Below are 26,604 nucleotides of genomic sequence, written 5' to 3'. Positions count from 1 at the left end.
GAATGGCCCGCTAGTCTCTGCAAGAGCTGGCTATCAGCTTAATAATGTATGCAGCCCTTCAGCAAATTAAAAAAAAAAAAAGGGGGGGGGGGGGGGGTGGATAGAAAGCACACACATACATGGACACACACGGTAATATCTATTTGCAAATAAACATACACTCAGCAATATGCAAAAACAAAACAAAACAAAAAATCCTTTAGGGTTTAGGGTTCCCTTTTATTTTGCATTTTGTATATCTGGTTTGTATCTGCTTCACAGAGTTGTTAATTGTCAATAACAGTAATAATACACAATTTAACAAAAAAAAAATTTAAACACAAAATATGATATTTAAATAATGATATTTATTTTCATTTATAGATTAGCATCATTTATAGTCTATGCAGTACACACTTGGTGTGAACTGCTGTAGTGAGCACAAGAGGAAACATCCACTTATAGTTCAAAAAAAAAAAAAAAACTTACTATTGCCAGGCAGTGATTAAAAAACTATTGAAAATAATCATCAGTGTATAGCAGTGCTCGTACAAGCCCAGAGATATGGTCGCAGCTGGAGGAGTTAATGGAATTCTACAGGCAGCTGAATGACTGAGTGCAATATATCCCTTCCCTCCGTACATTTGCATGGTATACTTATCCATCTTTATGTCAGCTCTGGGGTTACCCAAGGTTCACGCGCTAGCTTGTTTCTCTCCTCTCCGCTCAATAAATAAATCTCTGCAGCTCTCTGTTTACGAGCTGAATATAAATTTGTTTGCAGTCGATTGCAGACCTGTGTGAAGGCATTAGAAATTGTATTTCTGTAATGGCTTTCAGCAGACTGTGTGTGCGTGGGGTGTGTGTGTGTGCTGTGCTGGGGGGGCAGAAGTGCTTGGCTAGAGGATGGGAAAAAAACAGGTGTGCATATGCTTGTCTGTTTTTCTTTTGTGGCTGAAAAGTGAGAAATTCCCTTGTCGCTCATTTATATTGTTCTATTATTATATTATTATATTGGAAAGTAATAGAATTCATAGGGGTAGACTCAGAAAATGCCTCATCATGGGGGAGTCATGAAATGCACACTGTGTGATTTCACGGTGATGTGTCGATATGTCGCTGATAACATCCCTCCACAATGATCCGAAGCACATCCAGATCATATCACTACCTAGTTCTGACCTCCAAGGACCACGTCAAACAACATAGCCCTGTATTGACCTTGTTGCTCTAATTATTTCTCCTCTTGGGGCAGCAGAGAAGGCCAAGAGAGAGGCGTTGCTGACAGATGACTGTCAACACAGGCGAAAAGGTCACCGCCGTTAATGTAGTGTGGGCTTGTCGCAGATGATTGGTTAATGCTGGGCAATTCTAGGCGCCTGCACCCTCCTCTTACTTCATCTCTGGCATGGCATCAACAGAGACAATGGCTTAGGGAATATCACTGTACCGTGCAAACAGGGAAGACTGCAGACTGAGGGAAGCCTCCAAAGCATGCTGATAGCATCAATAGCCCTAAGTAATGGGAGTCATCATAAAGCCGGGGCTTTGTTTCTGTGTGATTTAGCCTGATGTAAATTAAGACTGATGTCTCCGACAGCACAAAGTAAATGATTTCGGGTTTAGTGGTCACATCAAGAAACTCAATCAGGATGTATTGTGAATAATGTATTTAGGCAGTGTATTATCTATTTTACTATAGCTTTGTCTGTTCCCACACAAAAATGCATCATTATGAATGTAAGGCTGTTTCTATTGTGTCTGGTACCTTTCCTTGTCTTGTCTGTTATCTTTTGTGCCGTTATTATGTATCTCTCACATAGAAATGTGACTATAATGTGAAGGTACACTCTATGTACCTAAACGTTACATATTGATGGTATAGGTGTATGCTTGTTGGTACCACTCCAGCGACAAGGAATGGTACAGCTCAGTACTATTTTTTCTGAGACTGTATAGCTCACATATTATGACTTTTCTGAGGATATGAATGCTTGGATTTCTTACTTCCTGCTTGAGCTCAGCAGGTCGTAACCCAAACACAGTGACAATAGGCCATCCGTCATATCAGCACACTCTGCACTGTTCTTCCGGAGCTCCTTACCATAGGACATTAACAGGGTTAAACATGTGCTGGGAAGCAAAGCTCTTGTCCTCATACTGCCATATGCTTCTTCTGTGTATATGAAAGCAAACTGTGAGGCATTTTTTCCATTCATGTGAGCAGTGATTTTATTATCCGTCTCTTTCTTCTCAGTGGTGTTTCGGTTGTGCAGTGCTTACAATGCACAATGTAGTTCATTTAAAATCTTTTTTGTATTATGTTCATTATACAAAGAATGATCGGCGCAATTAGAGTAATAAAGTAAATGTTATTGTAGCCCTCACTGTAGAAATCATGGGCTATATTAAGGACGACTGAGCAACAGTCATCAGTACAGCTTGTAGTTCATCACCGGCAATCACCTTTAACTGAAGCACTTTTAAAAACTCATTGATCTTTATAATGCGGTGCTTTAATATGACAGTAACAGTTGTACGTGATGCAGGAAGTCAAATTGTGCAGATTGATGAGTGCTAGCAGGTGAGTTATAACCCATCTACCTGAGTGATGCTTGTGCCGCGTTCCACACCAGCAAGCAGACAAATAAATAAAAGCCATAAAGGTGACACTGGGAATTGATACTTAACAGTCCCTCTGAGCAACAAGCACTGAAAGCTGTTCGGAGAGTGGTAGAGTGAGAGTGAGAGAGAAGAAGAAGACAGAAAAAATGAAATGGGGAAGATGGGAGGGTCAATGGCAACGAATTGAATGGATTGGCCTGCACTCACCATGTTTATTATTATTCGATGGGTCATGCACAATGCTTGTTATGTCAGACTGCTGTTGATTACACAATGCAGACACACTGTAAGTCTTTTCCTGTACAGTTGATAGAGCAAATATAAAGAGACCTACTAGATGAACCTTAATAGCAATTTAAACAGGAATAGCTCAGCCACATGGGTTGATCTCCACTTCTTCTAATTGGTACTTGGAATGATATTTCATTATAATTCATTCCATTTTATACTCCAATTTTCAAAAGTGTAGTCAGCCATGAGATATCTGAGGACAAAATGTGAATTTTAATGCCTGGTGGACCATCTGTTATGCTAATTGACTGTAGAATGAATTGATTAGATCTAATTTCCAGATCCTTAACTAGATTGTGGGATTACTAACTAAATCTGGAATGTGATGTATTGGTGGTGTCTTATTGGTCCTGTGGTGCAGGCCACGATGAAGTTGTTGCTCCAATTATTCAAAAAAAAAAAAAATTCCACAGAGACCTTATCAAGAGAGTGCTCTGTAATTTCATTCTTGGTCCAGTGAGTCCCATAAGTTCCTGGCTTTATGCGGACTGAAATCTCTGCTTTTTGGGGTCTCTTCAGGGCTGAGATGTACAAAATTTACCAGTATAGTCTTCCAAACTCTGTAGTTGTGGGTATTAGCTCAGTATGTGACATTTATTTCTTCTAAAATAGCATAGTAATAAAATAGTCTAGGAGTTCACATCATTAGCTGAGAAAAAAACCTAAATAAATGATGTTTACATGAAAGGAAGCGGCATAAGATATGGCTAAAAAGAAACCATTAACCAGTTAGTTTTCTAAAATGAATAGGTGTATGTAAGTTATTGCTTTACATCAATAAATATATAGCAGATAGGAACTGATTATTCCTTTTGCGAAATTGCTACTGATGTGCTACTGTAGCTGTTTATTGGGGCTGGGGTTTATTGTGTGTTGCTTTCTCTCTCTCTCTCTCTTTGTGTGCGTGTTTGCGCATGTGAAATACACACATGCACACACCACACAGACACACACATTTCCATGTGGTTGTGTGCCTTACTGCAGAACACTTTTTTTCCCCCTAATATGCAGATATTGTGTTAGCACATTACCGTGCATGCTAAGTGAAAAATCTCTTTGCCGCTGCTTTTAGAATAACATGAGTTATTATGTGCAATGAATTCATAGATCATAGTAATCAAAAAACAATATTTTAAGAGAACATTGTACATTGATTGCTCTCAGGGCCATTAATATATTTTAAAGAATTGAGCAGGCTTGTGGGGTGCTATAATTTGGTTTTCCTACATGTATTGCAGTGTGAAGAAATAAGCTGCATAACATAATGCAGGCCTGCTGGAGCTGTGTGCACTGCGGAGATCTAGTGGAGTTTATGCTTTGTAGATCTAAATGCCTAAAAATAGGACTGTTTTATTGGGTAAGCGGCCATCATGGTCTCCTCTCTGATCTTTGGCCAGAGATCATGTAATGCTCCTTAATGCGCCTATAAATCACCAGTGGTCAGTCAACGCGCACAAGAATGTAAAGGATTCAATGTGGCTTCCATCTGTTTTAGCCCTTTTTCTTCAAAGATCTAGTTAAGCATTGTCCCTGGATACTTTTAGATTCTCTCTCTCTCTCTCTCTCTCTCTCTCTCTGCAGCTGATTCTCTTGGAATTTATTATATCCTGGATTGAATGATTGATTTAGAATGCAGTGTCCGTATTATGCTGCTCTCCTATCTGAAACACCTAATTGATGCAGTGATATATCTGAATTAGGCCTCCTGTTTCTAACAGTCAGGCTTCCCAAATACTGTGATTAAACAGAATGTCAGATAAAACCTCCAGGCCTGTTGTTGGTCAGTTGCTTGCTGTGAAGGTAGAGATTTTGCACTGGGATTCTGCCCAGATGTGTATAAAGTGTATAAATACACACTTCTAATATCCAATGTGTCCCACTGCCATTATTTTCTGACACCTTTTAGTATTGAAAATAACTTTGGACCTATAAAATCAGTTCAAAAGAATTGCATATGTATATATATGTATGATTCCAATCCAACCAAGCATTCCATAAAGTGTTCACTCCTTTTAGTCACGCGAAGAGGCCACCGGGAGGCCAGCTCCTGCTTTGCATAAGGAACACTGCTGTGTGGTGATGGATGGTGGGGATACGATACAGCAGGGACATGCACAATCTACCCTCTATTCTCCAGCAGGCATCAGACCAAAGCCTAAATTAATGCTCATTTTTAATGCAAGCGTTAAATAAACCTAAACAGTGAAGTACAGGATTTATTCAATTGCTATCATTTACCACACCTTTGAAGTAAATTAACTGCAAATTACCCATAAAAGTGAGAATCCTCATCATCTAAGTGAAAATTCGAATATCATATGTTGACCAGGCTGATTCAAATCACTGAGGTCAATTAGGCTCGAATCAGAAAATGATTTATGGCCAAGCGTAAAAGAGAACTAAAGGTAATATTTCGAATGAGTAGATGTTTTTGCTATTCCTTGATTAGTTTTATAAAAATGACTCACGATGACACCTTAATTAAACATAATTAATCAAAATGAGCTATAGCCCACGCAAACCCCAGTGCAGCGCCCACTAGCGTGTCCCTCTTAATCCTAATGTGGAAATGTATGTGAGAAAGTCTAGTGGAAAAAACTGAATCTAAATTTATGATTTTTTTTATGTGGTAGTGTGCCACTTTGCTTATTGAAGAAGAGCTGGATTGGAATTGGGATTGGGAGGGGAGGGGAGGAGGGGAGGAGGGGGTAAGCTGGCAGCGCTGATGCCCAGCGGGTTCGCCACTTGGGCGGCTGCAGCGGCGGAGAGGGAATGAGAAGCCTTGTCTGGATGATTAATGTTAGGAGAGTGAGAAGTGGGGGGCGGGGAGGGCACGCTTATGTAGATTGTTTTACAGAATACAAAAAGCACTGCTGCTGGATGCTGAAAAACTTGAAAGTTCACCTTTGGGCAAATACACGACCATGGGTGCACAGAGTGACGTCATTGCGTCATCAGGATCGTTTTGAGGGTTGCACCAGGTTTACAATGTGCAACACAACCACCACTACTATAGTTTTTTTTTAAACATGCATTATTTCAGTTTATTCAAATGCAATTGACACAAAACAAACAATGAACACAGAATGAAAAGCATGTTTTTTCTATTTAAATTGATGATTAAAATCTATAAGGACAAAGAATAACAACTGACAGAGCATATTTCTTCCAATCTGACATGTACTGCATGCTCAAGGCAATTCCTTTTCAGATTTTTCATCATCATTTTTCATAAAATATGTTCAATAGCTGCTAATAACTGCAGTATGTATTAACTGCGTAATTACCAAGTTATTACAGCACACAGAATACAAAATACAGAAATCAACGCAAACTGTTTCACTATACCTAAATGTGTGCTTTCTTCAACGAGTATCTATTCAGCATGGTTTGCTTAATAACCAAATAAGAAATAAGTACTGAAATAAACAAAGTGGTTACATGCTTGTTTGACTATTTGAATATTTAATCTCCTGAGGGAACATTCTGTAAATGTTTATGAAGCAAAATAGTAAAATAAACCAATATAATTTGTCCTATATATTTTTGTGCAAATATGGTTTGACACATGCTTAAGACAATGCATTATGTTCTGATATTCAGGGGCAGAAAATACTTGTAGTAATTGTACTTTGGTGCTGTACTTCAGTACTATTTTAGAATATTCGCACTTTAATCAAGTGTTATTAAGCTGAATATGTGGACTCTTACTAAGGTCAATTTACACTGATTCCAAACAAACTCACATCAATATCAAATGAAACTTTCACAAAGTTGTGCTAATTGGTCTTTGAGTGGTGCTCTCTTGGATTTACAAATGATTCATTCAGGATGACAGCATGACAACAGTTTGCCATTTGATAAAGAAAATGAACATTCTCAAAAAAAAAAAAATACTTGAGCATGTTTAACTGTAGATACTTTCACTCCATGTCCACACTTTTAAGTGAGTAGGATTTTGACACTTTTACTCAAGTACAGTTTCTCTGTACTTATTCTACCCCAGCTGATATTTCACATTAAAGTTAAAAACAACAAATGCTCTTGCTAATGTTTGGAGGATTCTTGTGCTTTTTTCCCCCAACCAATCTGAGCTCGGTAGATAAATTCTCAGAAGTGGGCTCATGTCCATGTTTAATAAATCTCTTTACTTTTCACAGAGCCTGCTACAACTTATCCACAGAGGAAACTCTCCCAGCTTTACTGCATACTGGCTGATAACGTAATGTAATTCTCCCTGGCCTTTTGCCCGTGAGAGTAAACCTGGCTCTCCAGCTCTTTTAAGTCAATGATCTGCCTGTAAGTCAGCTTCTGAGGGCAACAAATCCTGCCTCTTCTCAAAGTGATAGCAGCTGTGGAGCTGTGTGCCAGAGTATGGCATGACAATCCAATCTCTTGTGAAATCTGTAGGAATTCTAGCAAGCAAGAGTGATTTGGTTAGATTCTATATGAATAAAGTTACAAAAAAAACATTGTAACTGCTAAACCCACTTTATCTTTTCACATGATCTGCTTGGTAATTTTCTTGTATTTTTAAGACTAAATGAGATATAAACATAGGCAAAGTGCTAAAAAGATCTGGAGCTGAAGAAATGGCTGATCATGGAGGAACAGTCACATGTATGAGAGTCCAGGAGGTGCTAGGATACAGCCTTCACCTGGCTGGTGCAAACAGAAGTCATGCCCTGAGACCAAATTTGAAGTATCAAGTCTGGGCACAGGTTGCGGGGTATTGCTGAGGTCTAATGCAGTGTCTTTAACAGGTGTAGCTGACTTTGTAAACAGGAACCAGTCTCTGTACATAGTGTCTCCATAACCGCTTTGAGTGCAGCTCATGATTGGCTGACTGATGTACTGGAGGTTGTGTGAGGCTGTAGCTGTAATGTCCATTGCACCACTACTACCTTCTCCTGAAGATGGGACACTTAAATAGGATGGCCAAACCACTGCCTTTCCCTTGTGGTCCTTCTTGTACTTCATGCGGCGGTTTTGGAACCAGATTTTAATCTGTCGATCAGTGAGTTTGAGCAGCGACGCCATCTCAAGGCGCCTTGGGCGACACAAGTAAGCACTGAAGTGGAACTCTTTCTCAAGCTCCAGCAGCTGGGAAGAGGTAAAAGAAGTGCGTATACGTTTCCTGCTGGAGCTGCTGTCATTCCTTCTTGCTGTCTCTGGAGAAGCCAGCTCACCACTGTTATACGGTGATACCCCTGGGAAAACACAGAGATGTGGAGGTCAAAAACTGAATCTGGATTAGTGTTTAAACCCCCTTAAAATTCTCTTACATTTATTTGAAGCCTCTCATTTTATTCTGAAATTAGTTCTTTAAAATTATTGTGATGTGAAGTATTTGAAAACAGTCACACAAGTTCTGTGCATTCAACCATAATCAGTAACTGCTTTATCATGGTCATGTTCACATGACCATGTGAATCTGGAGCCTATATTCCAGGAACACTGGGCACGATGTGGGTGAACACACCCTGGTTGGGGCACCAGTCCAATACATGGTACCATGCACACACACATGTTCATACCTGGTGTGCATTTGTGTAGGCAAACTCTAGCCAACCCCCATACCAGCATGAATTTGGGAGGTGGGAGTAAACCAGAGAAGCAGGAAGAATGTGACACGAACAGGAGGAGAACAAGCAAAACTCTTCACAGAGAGTAACCTGAGCTCAGGATTGAACTGGGGACTCTGGAGCTCTGCTACCTGCTGTGCCACTATTCTGCCCTGTTCAATGCACAACTTATGAATATCTTAACCATGAGAATTAATTACGTGCTGAAAATCATTTAGTGGAAAAGCCATGTTTTGGTACACATTTATATGTTTGTAGCTTGGTTTTCCCATTAGTCTAAATTACCTTCATGCACTAACTCCCAGAATATTATAATGTCTAATCTAATCCTGTAACATGCAGGACTATTAATATAATAAATGTAATAATCTAGCTGATTCCAGGACTTGGGAAAACAATGAGCAAGAAAAGTCTTGTGCTTTTTTTCCCCTTTACCACTCTTTATTATTCATCTTCAGGGGTAGAGCTTATTAAGTTTAATTTTCTTTTTTGGACTGGAGGAGAAGCGTTTTTTTTTCTGCTGTAACATCAAACAGCAAGCCGCTTCACGTCTTTTCCCATATTAATCATACTGAAGACGTCTGGCACAGTCTTGTTCTAAATGCTGAACACTAATGACATCACCAGGCTCTTAGTCAACTTGTGTATATCTGAGAAGACGTGACCTGTGGTTTTTTTACTGTGCAGTGAAGAATTTGTGGTGATAATTCATGTTGAAACAGGCTGAATTGCCTGCAACTTACTAGGCCTGTGTGCAATTCCCACTATGCAAGTTAAAGGCAGAAATTTCCATAAAATATTAATTCCTGTGAAAGTTCTTGCATTGTTTTTTCCCCTTAAAGTTAAGCAAATTCAATATATTCATTACCATAACACACACAAGGAAAAAAATAATCTTTAGAAGGGGAACAATACCACAAATCAAAATCTTAATGCATTTCAGAGATGTTTAATAATTGTGTTTTTAATTATCCCAGGGAGTAAGAACACTTAAGCATTCCATCGTTGCTTAATTATCTGTCTCATATACCCTACTTTAGACATATATTCAAATATACTGTTTTTTTTCCCCTCAGGAATTCATTTCCAAGCTTCTGAGTTTCCAGAATAATAACTTGAACTAGTTAGTGGAACTTATTCCTAATGTTGGTTCCTTATGAATATAAACATGTGTTGACTATAAAATGGAAATTACCACAGCTTTTGTTTTCTTTTATGCACTAGTTTTATAGTTCAAGTAAAATTTTTCTCCTTCTTTACTGCTTTACTTAAACTTGCACAAAGCAAAATTCTAACTTCAGGTAAATTATTATTGATTGATGACTAAGAATGATTAACAATTTAGTAAGTAATTAGCTTAATTGCAGGTTGTCAGTTAAATAATGCCAGTGCTTAAGTGAAATATCATACTGTCAAACCAAACCTGTTCTATTTTTATTAAAATGGTTCATATATTATTTACAGTTACTCCTTAAAAACACCTATTCCTCAGCAGAAAAGTTTTCAAACCTGATTGGCAGGAGCTGGGTGTATCATGACTTGCAGGGGCAGACTGCGTCTCTCTCATCCAAGGGTAGACATTCTTGAAGAAGAAGCCTTTAGTGCTTGTTCCATTAATTTTCACTGACACGTCATTGCCCTTATTTTGGTCCACCTGGTTCATGCAGTGAGGTCGGATCCCACTCGTGATTCGGCTGTCAATAGCACACGTCGCGTGCGGTTTCTGTAGAAAACTATAGTCTTGCGAATCCCACGTGTGGCCTTCAGCGTGACCTGCTCCGAGCGCGTGAAGGTCGAGTGCAGAACTGCCCTCCTGCATAACACATGGATAACACTGTTGGTCCACAGAACGGAGATACTGATGCTTAAAAAGTGTTTGGGGCACGTACCTATTATTATTATTATCAGAGTGGTATGATATCGCTTGCATTTTGGAACGCCTCTTGCCTAATTCTAATCATTAATCTCGAAACGACATATAAAAAAAGTAGTCTACACTCACACGGCATTTAATTGCCTAGGAGCTGCGGGTGAAGCCTGGAGTCACGTGACGGCCCAATAGCCAATAGCGTTGTGTCGTGGATGAACCCCGAGTTGCAAAGTGTCTGCGAGCAACTTCTTGCCGGAGGAAGACACCATCTCCGTCTCCATAATGCTCTCCTGTTAGTATCATCAGCAGTGATTAACCTGTAAATAATGACAAAGAACGGGAAAGTTTTAGACAATCCGGTGCTTAGAGAAGGTAGGGAGGCAGAGGCAAGGGGGAAAACAGGAAAGTGCAAGAAGTGGATGGAGAGAAAATGGAGTGCGTGAAACACTGGGAGCTTTTTTTTTCTCCTCCATCCGTGGATTCGCATAATACCACATATGCTCGTCGTGAAATTAAACTTGGTACAAAACAATTTTACATTTTTTGATACTGTTGGTAGGTATATTGAATACATGTATATATATTACTAATATATTCTTATATATCATTGCTAGGATCTGTTGTAGAAAATCATATATAATATACAATTCTTTTAAAGAAATAGACCTTCGATTATAAGCTATTTTAACAAATGTGCAGAATTAAAAATGTTTTCTTTTATTAAAGGTTGCTTTTACCAACCACTCCAACTTTTCTGTATCGTTATTGTCGTCGCTGTTATAAGGGATGTAGGCTAGCAGGCATAGTGTAACCAAATGAAGGCTGTTCGTATAATAAATACTGCGTAATGTTACATGTTAAAGACCATTTTGTAAAGTTTAATGATTGCATTTCCTGTTTGAAGTCCACCAAGTGACTTGCTATTACACTTCTTTGTAGTATTGTTTATTATTACTAGAAATAAAACATGAATGGCGAAATTGGGTGTGGTCGAACAAAGGCAATTTGACTATCACTGTCACAGCACAAAAGACTATCCCATGTATTAATATTCTATACTTTACCATAATGTATAATGACAAGGTGGAAACTTTGTTTTCTGCTGGCACAACAATAAAGTTTTGCGGCGGTATTCTGATTCTTTAGTTTCCCAGGCTAGAGGATATTTTTGCAGGACTATTTTTAATGAAAGTATTTTTTTAGAAATAGCAATGCCCAGAACAAAGAGCATGAGATGGTACAGCCAAAGGACAAGTCAGCATAGATGTTTGCAAGAAATATCATATATTGCCGGAACCTGTTGTACTCTGGTGGCGTCTTTGTCACTGAGTTGCTTTAGATTATTGTAAAATAACATTCTGAAGAAAGTAGAAGCATATTAAAGGAGTAAGAATTAAGCCCTCTGACGTCACCTAGCTCTCCGTTAATGGCGCGTAATGGCCTCAGACTAATTTTGCCTCTGTGGGTGTGCGCATCTTGCATGCGCATTCACATATGTAATAAAGTTTACATTTATGCACTCAGATGTAAGAGTTAAAATATTTACAGACATTTAAATCATTTTATTGTCCATTGTGATAACTGTCGGCTTATTGAAAGGGTAAAGTGCCATCGCCTGTCCTTCAGGCAAGCTGAACGCTTCAGGTTCATCTCATCGTCTCATATCGTTGCACATTCTCTTTTTCCATGCGCGCTTTAAAAGCTTTGCTGAAAGCTGCGCACAGTTGCTTCTCTAACTTGTGATTAATGGAGGCTCTAATTCCCCCCTCCTCGGTGCCTTGTTTGTGGTGTTAACGCTGGCTCACGTGTGCTACAACTCATTTATTCATTCATTCTAGAGCCCAGTACACTTAAATTATTACAAAAACATCTCATTGGGCCTGCTCAGGGACACGACTGGATTTAAAAACAAAAACAACAACAACAACAAAAACCTATATTAAACACTATAATCCTTAATGCATAAACTAGAGTGGCCAATTAAAAAAACGAGCTCTATTTTAATAGGACAGATTAGTTATGCCTCGTTTCATGACACTCCTTTCATGCAGTCTTGTGTTGGGTGTTGTGGTGGCCGTCCTAATTGCATTTGCTGGATAAACATCGTACAAAACATCTGCTATAGCCTACCTGCTTCATAATTTTACTCCAAAGCTATTCTTACTCCATCTAAAGAATGCAAGCTTCATAATCAGAGCATAACAGATCATTCATAAAGCCTTTATTAAGGAAAATATCAAAAAGGGAGTTGTCTATCCTTTTTTCAGTTGTAACTGTAAAATCAATCTTGTTTTAGGAACGATTTGTTATTTAGAGTTCAGTGAATTGCTGTCACAAGGCTTGTCAAATAGAAGCATTCACTATGCATATTACAAGTCCGACTGCTGCCGAACTGCAGCGCCATTAACATGAAATATTACTGCGCTCGAGTGTGCAGTGAATGCGAGCGTAGGCCAGCTCGATCCATGACCGCAAATGAATTAACGACCCAATGAGATTCAGTTCTACTTACAGACAGGCTTTATATTATTATTATTATTATTATTATTATTATTATTATTATGTTTTACTATGCAAAATCGTAATACATACGTAGATACATACATACATACATACAGACATGCATGCCTGCATGCAGGTATGCATGCAAAAAAACATACATGCAGACATACATGCAGATATGCATGCATGCATGTATGGATGTATATAACTGTAAATTCACCACTAGGTATCATATGCGCATCTTTGGTTTGTTCCAAAGCAAGTTGTGGTGGGAATTTCCTAATTAAGGTAACTTTGTTCCCGTGCATCACGCCGCTTCAGTGATTCTGAAAAAGGATCTTTGATGTACTGGCTCAGTAAGACCATAACTCAGCGCCTGCGTCAGTGTACTACAATTCTCCGTGAACTCTGTATGAACTGCGGTGCCTGCAATAAATCATTTTTTTCTTTCTCTCGCAAAAGCGCGCCGGTCGCTCCGGGTGTCAACCCCTTTTATAAGTCCTCCTTAGCTTCTGCGCTCTTGTGGTTGCTGACACAACCAGCTGCATAAAACATCGATAAAACCCTGACGCTTTAGTCATTTCTTGCAAAGATAAAGCTCTGTGTAAAAGGCCTAAAATGAGAATATGGCAAAGGTTGGCAACGGTAACAAAATCAGAACGGGGGAGTAGTGTGTGTGGATGAGCGGATGGGTAGGATGGGATTTTCTGCTGCCATGTCCTATTCTGTATATTGTGTCCATATCTTCTGTCTATATTTCAATTAACTGTCTTTTACATCCAAGAGAGATTCCTTTTACCATAACAATCGACATATCGTCGTTTTTATTCTCTTTTGCCTCTTAAAAGCAGTATATCATCTCTCTTGTTTCTGCGTAGCTCATGGATTCTTCAATAATATAAAACGATAATCTAATATCTTTCAATGGACCAGACTAGAACTAATAAAGGGCGAGAGAGAGAGAGAGAGAGGATGTAATGAGCAGACGATTCTGTCGGTTATAACGATACAAAATGACATGCCACAAAGAACAGAGGCAGGATTTATAACATCAGTAACCTGCACTGCTGTAAACAATTAACATACGGTAATGAAGTTTGCATATCACATTTATATTTTACAAAATAAAGTTATTTAACCAATGGAAACACCCACGAACACCTAAGGATAAACTTACTGTCTAAGGAGCAACACCCTCATCGCAGGTGTGTGTAAGTGTGGATGAATGGGTGGGTTGCATGTGTATGTGTGTGTGTGTGTGTGTGTGTGTGTGTGTGTGTGTGTGTGTGTGTGTGTGTGTGTGGGCAGGTTTTTATATCTTGGTGGGGACCAAATGTCCCCACAAGGATAGGAATATCTGAGAGTTTTGACCTCGTGGGAACATTTGGCTGTTTATTTAGTTATTTATTAATTGTTTTATTAATTGATTTAATTTAAAACTATTTAAAAGTGTGTGTGTGTGTGTGTGTGTGTTCCCAGTGAACTCTAAAAACTTTGGTAGTCATGAACATGGGAACATTGTCCAGTTTCCAGAAACCTGGAAAAGGCAGTCATTTAGAAATCTATATAATAAATAACAAACTGTTATTTCCATTGAATAAAGGACCACATAAGAAAGAAATGAGAAGCATTTTACTTACGCTATATGCTATTATATGATATTTTGCGTCTGTGCTGACATTGTCCTTATTGTGGTAATGGACACAAATCGTCAGATTATCTGATAAACTTTTTGTGAGAGCCACCAGGCAAGATTGCTGGAAACAACGAATAGAAATGTTACGAAGTGAAATGAAAATGCAACAACAACCTTGTCAAATATACATAATTTATACGTAATATACTTCATTAAGTAGCATACTAAGCGCTGTAATATATTGCCAGGAAGTGAACAAATACTTAAATGAACGTTTTACGATTTGGTGTAGCGAAGCTCCTGGACTCAATTCATCTCTTAAACAATCCCTGTAAAGCTGTAGCTATTTTGTGGGTTTTGGTGGATTTGACAATTCCTGCGTGTGCTGCAAACATGTTCCTAGAGTCCACGTGTCCTTGGGCTGCGCTTAACATGTTGATCTGAGAATGCCACTCACATGTTGGGCCGCTGAAAGGATGACATTAATCACCCCGCACAGCGGCACGTCTCGTGACCTCCTCGTGACCGCGTGCGTTTAGACACATCATAGACACCCCAGCGGACTGGACAAAGGCCTCAATACCCACTCATTATTGCCTCCTTAATGTTAAATGCATAAAGTTTCAATAAAACTAGAGACATTGTCTGCCATTTTATTAATTTCATGTTGAAACAAACTCCTCTATTTCATTTGCAGCTGATGTACCCAGTAAATTCACGGGATCCCCTGTTACTCAGAATTAAATACAGATTTTGATTATAACAGTTTCGAAAGCCTGTACACTACTTAGTGTTCGGCTACTCTTTCAGGCAAGGAGACATAGATCTCCGCTTAAAGACATGCTACATGCCTAATGATATCGATGACTTTAGTAGTATGAAGGTTGATTATGGGACATTATCCCAAATTGGTGCCTTTTAAATCCCTGCAGTAAACTTTGATATAATTTCTGGAAAATGTTTAAAACCTGTAGATGTAAAATATCTGTTTTAAATGATTAGGTTCTTTCTGTAATAAAGAACAGTTTTTATGAGGTAAGACTCATTTTAAAATATATTAAATGAATTTCTAATGTGATAATCAAACATTTTTTTTAATGTCTCAAAGAATGCTCATCTAACCTTAACCCTCTAACAGAAACAAAAGTAATAAAAATCTTACAACATAAACGCTTAGTAGTTACTGTGTAGCCATATTTGTCCAGATAATTTCATAATGTATTTCATTACATTTGCTTATCATTAGTTATTAAAAATTATTAAAATACGTCTGTCTATATAACTGCTGTCAACTCTGTTACTCCACTTCAAAACAATGTATTCTTTCATTGCGTCTTGTGATTATGAAGAAGTAAAAAGTAGTATTTTCACAGGAGGAATTCAATTATAGAGAACAATTAAGTATTCTAGCTTTATATATAATCTTTTATTGTACGTAACCTTAGTAACCTTAGTAACTATCGTCCAATATCAACCCTGTTGCATAGATTTTGTAAGATATAGAAAGATTTTCTACATTTTGCAGTTTTCCAGAATGTAAGTTGTTCGTTATTAAATGAACAAAATACCAGTCTGTATTGAAAAGAGGTGGAATTTACTGAATGTGCTACATGTAAATAGAAATGAAATACTTATCTCACCAATCACTACCCTTTGGAAAAGCAAGACGTATTGTACATATCATGTTTACTATAGTGATATTCTAAGCACAGAGACCAAATACCGTAAACACTGTTGCTGTCAACCCTCTTACCCTTATCTCAACACTGTTCCCCTTATATCAACTCTGTTCCCCTTATATCAACTCTGTTATACAGTCATATTTTGGGGGAAAAAACACAAAACCTCATGAAATTAATAGATTGTATCGTTAGAAGAATGGGAGATTAATTACATATTGTAAAACAAGGAAGAAATCGTTTAAATTACAGCATCTGTCATCAACGTAAAACAGCATTTTAAGATACGCAACATAATTTTCATAACTCTATTGTGTGAAAGAACATATAACTGTCAGCTTAATTTAATGAATCATACTCTAGGTGGCACTTAATTTGCAAGAAGTCAGTGTCCAAATAATTTGCATTCTTTGTGAAGTAAATGCTTAAATGGCAGTGACAGTGCTGACAATTCCATAGCTTTTTGCAAAAAAAAAACAAAAACAAACAAAAAAAAAACATTCTAACCTATAGACATACAGTGTATATCTATCGAGCTATATCTCTATCTATCTATCTATCTATCTATCTACCTTTATATATATATATATATATATATATATATATATATATATATATATATATATATATATATATATATACAAACATATGTCTGAGATGCACCAGTCATTTTTTTTTACCGCAAGTCAAACATATCCTATTTCCAAAAAAAAAAGGAGAAAAATTGAAAAACTGAAACTTTGACGGTCTCTTTGTGTTAAGACTGTAGATGTGAATGCTCTCTTAGATATGTATCTTGTACAATGGCGTGCATCGTTACCATTCTACATCCCAATCGTTTTGCTTAATCTGTCTTCCTGTCTCCCTGCTGTTGGGGAGAGAGAGAGAGAGAGAGAGAGAGAGAGAGAGAGAGAAAAGTCCACATCTATTTCCTGTTTGAAAGTCCTAGCTCGGTACCCTGTCCATAGGTAAAGCTACTCTCTTAACAAGCTGTTGGCTTCTTTGTCTTTTATTTGCTTCTGTGTTCATGACATAACTCAAAGACTGAAGATAAACAGAATAAATTTCCCACTCATGAAAGACTAGACCCTGAGGGGAAAAATTACTATTTGGCCAAACACACTGTCGTATTCAGGTGTGAAATAGCTGATATTTAATTATGATATGATAGCTGATATTTAATTATCAATAGAGACTTGAAATGATGCCACTGCTCGTGTTATACTTTTCAGCTGCGTTTGGTTTGTTCTTCTGACATAGAAACCCTAAGGAACTATACACGACACGGTGTTTTAAATTAATATCACATCTTCACCTCACGACTTCATTAAAACACTGCAAATAACCCTTTTGGGTCTACGAGAGAAGTGCTTTCCAGCCCAATGCTCTTTCATTAAGGGATATAGGTATAGATATAGATGGGGTGAGTAAATTTGTCAGAACGTACTACATAGTAATCTTATTATTCTAAATAATTCTTCTTAGAGAGTGCCTAAGATTTGTGAACATTCTTGGAGAATGTGTTTGGCTGTCTAGTTAAAAATTATCACTAAAAGCACATTTAAATGCAACATTAAATTATCTAAGTCTAAAAAATAATTCATTTGAATGCTTTAAAAATGCATCTTTTTAAGAAGTTTCAAATTAATTGTGTTATTGTAACAAATGCACTCTTTACTAACAGCATGTTTTTCTTCAATCTTAAAAATGTAATTAAGTTGAAATAACTTAATATTGAAGAGGAGGGGAATACAATGCCAGCGTCAAATCTGGACCCTGAAATCCTGGTTACAAAGCAAAAGAGAGTTATTCCAGGAATTTGGTTTCATTCCTGGGATTTGGTTTCATTCCTGGGATTTGGTTTCACTCAAATATGAGCAGGAAAATGATTAGCTTAGTATTGTCTACACTTTTATAAATGTGTTTTACTTTGTAAGCTCAAAACTAAGTGTATTGCTGGCTAACAGCACTAACTTAAAGACTTAGCAGGCAAGCTTTAAAATTTCAGTATAACATTGTATAGAAAAAATAGTTGCATACGTGTCAGCAGGTATAAGAGGAATAAAATGTGGATTATTCAATTAATACGTTTGTCTGATTGATCCTTGATGGACAGATATGCTGTATCAGAAGAAATATTTTCAAGTTGGTTGAACGCATTATTATAGTTATAATAATAGTGAAATAAAGGTAACAAATGCATTTTAAATGCTGAACTGACTTTACGTTAAGTTTCATGTACAAGCCCTAAGGATAATTTAATTCACTTTTGTAATTTAGACAATATTTTAAATATCTAGATATTTCTCATTTGAAAAAAAAAAAAAAAAAAAACCTCATCCAAGCAGTTTTTCACTACTGAAGAAAAGAAAGTTCTTTCTTTCTTTTTCTTTCTTTCATCTATAGCATTTTAATGGCTTCATCAGAATGAGAAATAATCTACATGCTTGACTTGCAGCGCTCAGACTTGCAGTATTTAAGTAATAATAATAATAATAATAATAATAATAATAATAATAATACATTTTATTGTTATCCTCGGCGCATTTGCTGTTACCGACTTGCTCTCCATTTCCTCTGGTTCTCTGTACAGAAGGTTGTTAGGCTCAGCTCTCGAGGTCATGGCAAGTGTAAGGGTTAAGGGGCAAGACCTCCGAACAAAGATTATGGAGATTGTGTTAGCCAGTGCCCCTGGCTGATGTGTAAACACTCCTCATATTCTCCGTAAACTACAGAAATATACATATTAAAAACAGCACTAAAAAATTCACCCTTATAGACAATTTCAGGCTAAGACAGGCGCTATCTATATTTGGGGAAAATGGACTGGGAATTTATGGTTTATTTTAGATCAGCGTGGTCGACGTGAGAAAGGCTACGGCTCTGGAAAATAGCACGCTGACCTCCGCTTCAACTTTATGCTTTCTTTGTGTGGCTGCCATGGCTTCGTTTACACAGACCACCTCGTAACAATGCTAAGCACTGGGATCTTTCAACACGAGCTAAATTGTGTTCAAGAAAAATTGTGTTCATGCAACAAAACGAAATGCAATTTTATGTTACAGTCATGAACGGATGCAGGATGCAGAATTCACGTTTTAATACATTTTAATAAGCATGCACGTGGAAGGAAAAAGTTGAAGAGTTTACGAAACCTTCGTCTTTGGATTGTTATAGCCAGGTCTAAATTATACTGTCGAATATTTTATTTTATAGTAATAAAGTATTCGATAGCATTAGCTATTTGCTTTTTTTCTCATGTTAAATGAATTGAACTGTAAGATATCCAGGCATATATTATTTAATGTGTGTTATTATTGTTATTATGTGATTGAACGCAATATTTGTCACTAACACTCTAATGCATCTCTTTATTCAGTAACTTGCATTTCTGTTCTTCCAGAAGCCTGAAATGTAAACTAATCTGAAGAGTCTGCAGCAAGGTTATTGCCTAAAGATGGCATGACTGTCACTATGTTGTTACACAACATACATGAAGCACATGTTCTTTGTGTGGATGAGACTCCATTTGTTCTTGTATGGGTTTATTTTGATATTTCAGCCGACTTTTGTGGTCCCTATAGTCTACTATATTGTGGTCCCTTCATAGCAACTTGAACTGTTACTTGAAATACTTATTAGTGGTAATAATATTTGAAAAATACACTGCCAAATAGCAGACAGTTCATGTAATAAATCCAACATGCCAATCACAGTACAGTTCAATCATAAGTGTCAAATTATTTAGACAAGATGCCAATCACAGTACAGTATACTGACATCTGAGTGCCAAATTATTTACACAAGGAAACTTAAGATAGAAAAGAATAGAGGTGCAATTGCCTTATTATTTATATTGCATTCAAATATCCTGTGCAGAATGTTTCTTTTTTTTAAAATAATAACCTTTACATTTCCTCATATAGGATTCCATACACATTAATTTCACATACTTTCAGGTGCACCTTCATCCAAAACTCTAAAGAAAGTACTAGGTTTTGTACCCTATGGAGTTTTTCAACTTTCAGCTAAAGTGGAAAGGTTGTGGCTAACTTAGGATCTTTGTTTAAAGACAGTTTAACATCTGGGATGTAATATGAGCATGTCATACATCAAACTGGTTGTGAAGAGGAGTATGCAGCAACACAACCTGTTTCTAATTGTAAATATGTTTTGTTCTTTTATGTGAAATGTATTTCATTCATTCAACCATCCATCTTCAGTAACTGCTTTATCCTGGTCAGGGTCACCGTGAATCTGGACCCCCGGAACACTGGGCATAAAGTGGAAATACACCCTGGATGGCACCACACACACCCCAGTGGAAGGAAACCGGAGAACCCAGAGAAAACCCAAGAGTTCACACAGACAGTAACCTGAGCTCAGGATGGAACAGAGAACCCTGGCGCTGTATGTCACAACATTTGCCTGAAACTTTGTTAATTAATGTAAGTGTATGCATTTATTTATGCACAGCATGTTGGTGTCTATTGGTGTCAGTAGTTTATTAGCTGAATCCCAAACAGTCAAAGTGATATAAGTCGTTTCATAAGTTGGTTATAAGTTAGTGATATAACTTAGGAATTGTCATTAATTAATTCATTCGTTTTAATCAAATGCAAAATAAATCGAATTACGTACTTGTCTCACTGCTTAATTAGATTTTTAAAAAAAATTATGTATCAAATTATATATATATATATATAATATATAATCCTATATATATATATATATATATAATTATTCAAGTATTTATAGTTTACATTTAAAACAACCAGAAAACGTTATTAATTTATGTTTGAATCTTACTCACAAGTCAGAAGTCAGCGCAGAAGTTAAGATTTTCCTAAGTCCCCCAAACCAGTCCTATGCGGGTGAGCAGGAGTTTACTGCTTCTTTGGCAAGCAAGGCCAACACATTCAGATGTGCCTTCTCTGCTGGTACATCATTATAGCTAACTTGCTAATTCTGAGGAAGCCTATGAGGGCGCACACAGAGGGTTCACTTTGAGAGAAAGAGAGAGAGTCAGGTCACAGGGTGGGAAAGGTTGGCCAGCTTGGTTGAAACGAAACTAATGGGACAGAAAATGTGTCCCCAACGTGAACTCGACTCCTAAGAGTTGCCCCAAACTTCAATAAAGTAGCCTTTCAGCCTCCCGCCATGGAGGCGACAGCCTCTCGAATGAGCTTGTCGGGATGCTGCGAGCTGGGCGCATTCATTTCTCTCCGCTGTCCACGCACATAATGGCCACTGAATGCGGTGCAGGGCCAGCGCTTTTTAGTGCTTTTCCAAAGTCGCGGCCATGTCAGGACAGGTGAACCAAAAATCAGGACTTTTCCTGCTAATTTTGCATTCACGCCTATCCGCAGAATCATATTTTAATTTTGTCTGCAATTTCTAGTAGGCCTACCTATGTGCAACCCCACTGCATCACAAATGACTATTGGTGTAGCAGATGATCGATGGTCTAGAATACCTCTCTCCTTTGTGCCTCACAGCCCCCCACCTAGCAAGCCGTTGTATAATCTTCATTCAAGTGAGAGCGATTTACTATTAATCAACCCCGTTTCTTATTTCTGTGGATCTTTTCTGTCAGTTTTGTCACTGAAGGGGCCAGCGTATAGCGTTTTTAACGTTTTGGCCGTAACGGCTCAGGTGCAACTGTTCATTATTTTAAAAAATAAATTTATTCAAAAAGCAGAGACAAAAATCATTAGCTTCGCTTTTTGAATGTCTCTGCATCTATTGTAAGACACATGGTAACTCGATAGGCCTTACTGTGTGTGTGTGTGTTTGTGTGTTTGTGTGTTTTCCCTGCGACCAGCCCTTAGGCTCAGAGCAGGTGATGACGTTGCCTCGGACGGTACCAAGTGCCACTTTTTTGAAGGACTAAGGGCTAGGGAAGTATTAATAATTATTCCCAGTAACCTAAGAGAATATTTAATTCTTCAAGAGTGCATAAACGACTCATCGTTTCTTGACATTGTAGTGTAAACAGAAGCAGAACAACACAAGTAACAAAGCATTGTTCTAAGGCGCCTTGGCGCGTTTTTGTCATACCTGTAAAATAAATAGCATTGATGCAGAAGACTCCTGATTTTAAGTAATTTGATACCTTTTAAAAACTTGCACAAGTTGTACGTGCAGTTGCAGTGTGCCACAGTTCATAACACAACATTTTTTTTTTTTTAAATAATTCTTGCAATTATCTAGGTACCCCCACCAGCCACCACAGATACTAATTTAAATCTAATGATTAAAAATGTTTTATGGGTACTGAGTTCGAGTAATCTTATAATCCCATTTGCATTAGTTGAAGTTTTAGTCATATCCTTTTTCAGCCTTATTTAGCCTTGTTTTTATTATTTAAAAACAATTGCACTTTGACGTGTTACCTTGTGCTTGTCTTTGAGCAAGGAGAAAACAGCCAAATAGTCATACAGTAATCTATGCCTTTGTCTACTATAATAGTGCAGTAAAGTAAGATCCGTGCCCCACTGGAAGAATGGGGCTGTAGTTCATTTCTTGGCTAGTGCCACAGATTTTCAGACACATGTGCAGCTAGGCTCCAACCAGTAATAAGCAAGAAGGTGAAGAGCCCCACTTAAAGAGCCCCAATTATATGCCAAGCTAATCGAATGCATGTAAGGGTGATTCATTTTGCCCGCTCACACAGCCCATTGTACAATGGGGTACGGGGGACCTTTTCCAATTTAAGAAATTATTTATTTTTCATGCATTGCATGCTAGCAAACATTTAATGTCCTAGTCAGATTACTGAAGCACCAAGAGATTTTCTTAATGAATAGGGTACACAAAGGTTATAATTTTATAGGCCTACCTCTTCTTATACAGAGTTATGTGAAAATCATAAACCTCAGTTTATTTAAAATGACAGTGAAATATGGACCTTGTTAATACGTTAGTTATATTTTTTATCTAAACCTTTAGATTGCATTTGTCTATGTCCCTGTACATATAGGCGCGAAAATCCAGCTTACAATAGGCTACACATTAATAAAATTCACCCACCAAACCTATGTAAAACTAACAGACACTTACTTTTATTGACCAATATTATCACAAATACACTAAAGTCGATTTATTGCATCTCACAATAATCTGGTTTAATAGCCTAAACACAACGCCATCACAACAAAAGTAAAAGATAATTTAAGATTTTAACCTTTTCATACGACACTTAAGTCACAGCATGTTGTTCTCAGATCAACAAAGACGTTCAAGGTCAGTTTTCTATCGGAATTGTCGATATTATTTTTTCATTTACAGTATAAAAGCAACTTCCTTCAGTCTTGTGTGTGAAATAAATAGAACATTTGTGCACTTCACCTTGGCAGCTGGGCTTAGAGAGGCCCTCAATAACATGAATATAGTGTCCATAAACTGCCTTGTCCAAAAACCCTTTTATCTGGAGATAAAAACATCCTGTGTCAGTAGATAAATTAAACCCTGTTTCGCGTAAAAGTAATAGGTATTCGCAATAATCCATGCTATATAACATGCACTTTATATAACTGTGGACTTAAAGCAAACCCTTCGGGCGCACAAGATACCTACCAAAAATAAAAGAAAATAAAATATAATAAAGTGGAAAAACAAAAGCAAAAATATATATCCTGTTATATAAATAAATCAGTCATTTTGAGCTGTTCCCTTCCTTCTCTCCGAGGAATAGTTCTCTCATAACCTCGTAATATCCTCTCGCTCGGATCCGGAGAGCTCCTCGTTGGCTGCCATGGAGTTACTGGTCGAGGCGGCCGCTACAACGCCTGCCGAAGAGCCTGTGTTGGAGCCGGAGGACATGCCGGAGGATGAGGATCTGACTTTGGTGTTTGGTAGCCTGTGATCTTTTTTCCACTTCATCCGGCGGTTCTGAAACCAAATTTTGATCTGCCTCTCGGAGAGAACCAGGGAATGAGCGATCTCGATACGTCTTCGTCGCGTTAAGTAGCGATTATAGTGGAATTCCTTCTCCAGTTCTAACACTTGCTGACGGGTGTAAGCAGTTCTAGACCGCTTGGGCTCCCCTCCATTGTAATTAGAGTTCACTGGAAAGAGGAAAAGCAGAGGGGAATGGAAGAAAGAAAGAAAGAAAGAAAGAAAAGAAAAGGCAGCGAGGGAAGGAGTAGGTAAACAAGCGTGTTTGGAAAGAAATTGTGACGGTAGAGCGGGATTGGTGGGGGATAGATATATCTAAAAACTTAAGCAGCTGTTAGTAATGAGGCTAACATTCGCACTAAATTCAGCTTGAATTATTAATGCAACACAATAAACCTTAGTTTTTTTCTCTCTCTCTATAGTACCAACTCTCCCTCCCTCTCGCACACATACACAGCGCGAGGAGCCACATGGCGATACGACTGCCTAGAGTATACCTCGGCTATAAAATTTATGGCGGGTGTAATTACCAATGCCGAGTCGTAAATCCGCCTCAATTGTGCCATTTCAAAGGCTTCTATCCTATCAAGGCAGGGGCCGGTCAGGCGAATGAGGGTAAAAAAAGAGGAGTGAGGCAGACGCAGAGAGAGAGTGTGTGAGAGAGTTAGGAAGAAGGGGAAAGCTTTGGGCGCTACACAAGTTACATACCGGTGCTGACGTGAATTTTCTTCATCCATGGGTAAACAACTGGCTGCTTGGCCGAGGCTGTGCTGTTGGGATGCTCCGGAGTGGCTTGATTGCAGGCTGAGGAGGCTGCCGGTGGAGTGGCCGGGGACAGGGGCAACTGGGGGGGCTCACATGAGACAGGCTGCCCTTTCCCGAGCAGGTGGCCCGAATGAGGTAGTCCATGTCCTCTCTGGGCATCGGGCTCGGGGATGCTGGCGCAGTTGTACTGGCGCTCCTGGTAGTTTGCCCGCGGAGGGTACAACTCTTGGTGGTGATGCTGGTAGCTGCCGTCCCTGGCGCGGCTGTAATATTCGGGACTGTGTTCGGGGATGTAGTTATTTTGCGAATATTCCTCGCAAGGAGGAAATTTCGGATCGATGTAGTTAGAGTCCATCAAATACGAGCTCATGATCATTAATTTCTGGAGTGGGAAATAATTTTTCTAGCTTTGGCGTTTTTCTGCTCCATAAAGCCCTCCTACTAGCGAGCAACCCTGTAAAGTTACTTTGACCACGTGACGTCGCGGCCCAATGGCAGCGGCCGAAGCAGTCCCCGGATAAGGAACCAAAGCTTTTCGCAGACATACCTTTAATTTTCCGCCATTGTGTAGGAAAGCTCTCTCTCTCTCTCTCTCTCTCTCTCTCTCTCTTGCATGTGCGTGCGCGAGAGGCCCGTTCTTTTTGCCACACGTGTACCATCAGTTGCCATTTGGTTGCCAAAGACTCCCAGACAAATTGTATTAAAATAGTTACTCATATCTTGCTTTGAGTGAACTGAAACTTAAATTGGAAAGAGTGATTTCGAAATACTGCACCTGCTGCATCTTTACCTTTTAACAGGTCGAATAACTTATTGGCAGTAGTTATACCAATGAAACAAGTGCAAAATAATAATGCATTTTGCATAGTAAAACATAATAATAATAATAAAAAAAAAACAACAACAACAACAACAACAACAATAATAATAATAATAATAATAATAATTATTATTATTATTATTATTGATTTTGTTGTTGTTGTTGTTGTTGTTGTTGTTGTTGTTGTTGTTGAGAGGCCTTAAATAAACGTCATTTGTAGGTAGTATTTCATCATTATAGGTGTAGAAATTGCATTTTAGTGGTGGTGTTTATAGAGTCTATAAGGGAGTCTTCAGGGTTTTACTGAGCTATAAAAACTCTAAATCATTCTTTAGAAAATTGAAAACACAGCCCACATGTTCAGGCTACACGTTTAGTTTTTCCAAGTGATATAATCCCACACTATCTTCAGTCATCCTATCCTTATCTTTGCAAGAGTGAATGTAAACACATCACTGTAGTAAGCGTCCATTAATTATGAATAGTGTCTGCGCCTTTCTGAGAGAGAACAAAACCAACCCTGTTTCGTGGCTTTCAAGTCGCCCATGTATTCCTGTAGAGACGTATTTGTGGTTTTTATTTTTAGACACAAATTCGGTTCTACAGGGTACATATAGACAACTACTGAGATACGTCTTCTGTTATGGCTGCAAAAGGTCACATAAAGAAATACCGAAATACAGGCTTGATCAGGCTAACATTCAGCATCCCCACCCCCTTTGCCCTTTTCATTAAGCGTCATCTTTCTCCAAAGAAAAGAAACGTTGTTACTAAGGTTTTTATGAAAAAATATGTATTCAGGAACAAAGTAATATTTCCTTTTCTATAAACTTTATTTTACAAAAAGTTTATTTAGCCTATTTGAGTTTCATTTGAGATGCGGCCTGTTTTCCACGATATGGATATAAAAACACATTGATACTGGCAAATTTTTGCAATTACCAAAGTGCCCT

The 26,604-nt window shown here is 38.1% G+C and overlaps 3 protein-coding genes across 3 annotated transcripts in view; all 3 read right to left on the bottom strand.

Annotated features, from left to right (window-relative positions):
* Positions 1–5,826: 5,826 nt before the first annotated feature.
* On the bottom strand, positions 5,827–10,631 carry hoxc3a (homeobox C3a). Its single transcript, XM_053240711.1, has 3 exons — positions 10,533–10,631; positions 9,990–10,293; positions 5,827–8,105 (listed from the first exon to the last, which is right to left on the bottom strand). Exons 1-3 carry the CDS (start codon positions 10,629–10,631, stop codon positions 7,510–7,512), a joined length of 999 nt encoding a protein of 332 aa, XP_053096686.1. The 3' UTR covers positions 5,827–7,509.
* The window catches only part of hoxc10a (homeobox C10a), a 60,418-nt gene continuing 43,965 nt past the window's right edge, over positions 10,152–26,604 (bottom strand). The window contains exons 3-4 of the mRNA XM_053240882.1: positions 10,483–10,667; positions 10,152–10,293 (exon numbers count right to left, since the gene is read on the bottom strand). The gene's annotated coding sequence lies outside the window, so the exon portion shown is untranslated. The remainder of the gene's footprint in view (positions 10,294–10,482; positions 10,668–26,604) is intronic.
* hoxc4a (homeobox C4a) lies at positions 23,210–25,720 on the bottom strand. Its single transcript, XM_026920558.3, has 2 exons — positions 24,775–25,720; positions 23,210–24,236 (listed from the first exon to the last, which is right to left on the bottom strand). Exons 1-2 carry the CDS (start codon positions 25,205–25,207, stop codon positions 23,869–23,871), a joined length of 801 nt encoding a protein of 266 aa, XP_026776359.1. The 5' UTR covers positions 25,208–25,720; the 3' UTR covers positions 23,210–23,868.

Source organism: Pangasianodon hypophthalmus, chromosome 16 (genome assembly GCF_027358585.1).
Source record: "Pangasianodon hypophthalmus isolate fPanHyp1 chromosome 16, fPanHyp1.pri, whole genome shotgun sequence".
Classification (NCBI taxonomy): domain Eukaryota; kingdom Metazoa; phylum Chordata; class Actinopteri; order Siluriformes; family Pangasiidae; genus Pangasianodon; species Pangasianodon hypophthalmus.
This window is presented reverse-complemented; position numbering and strand designations above follow the sequence as displayed.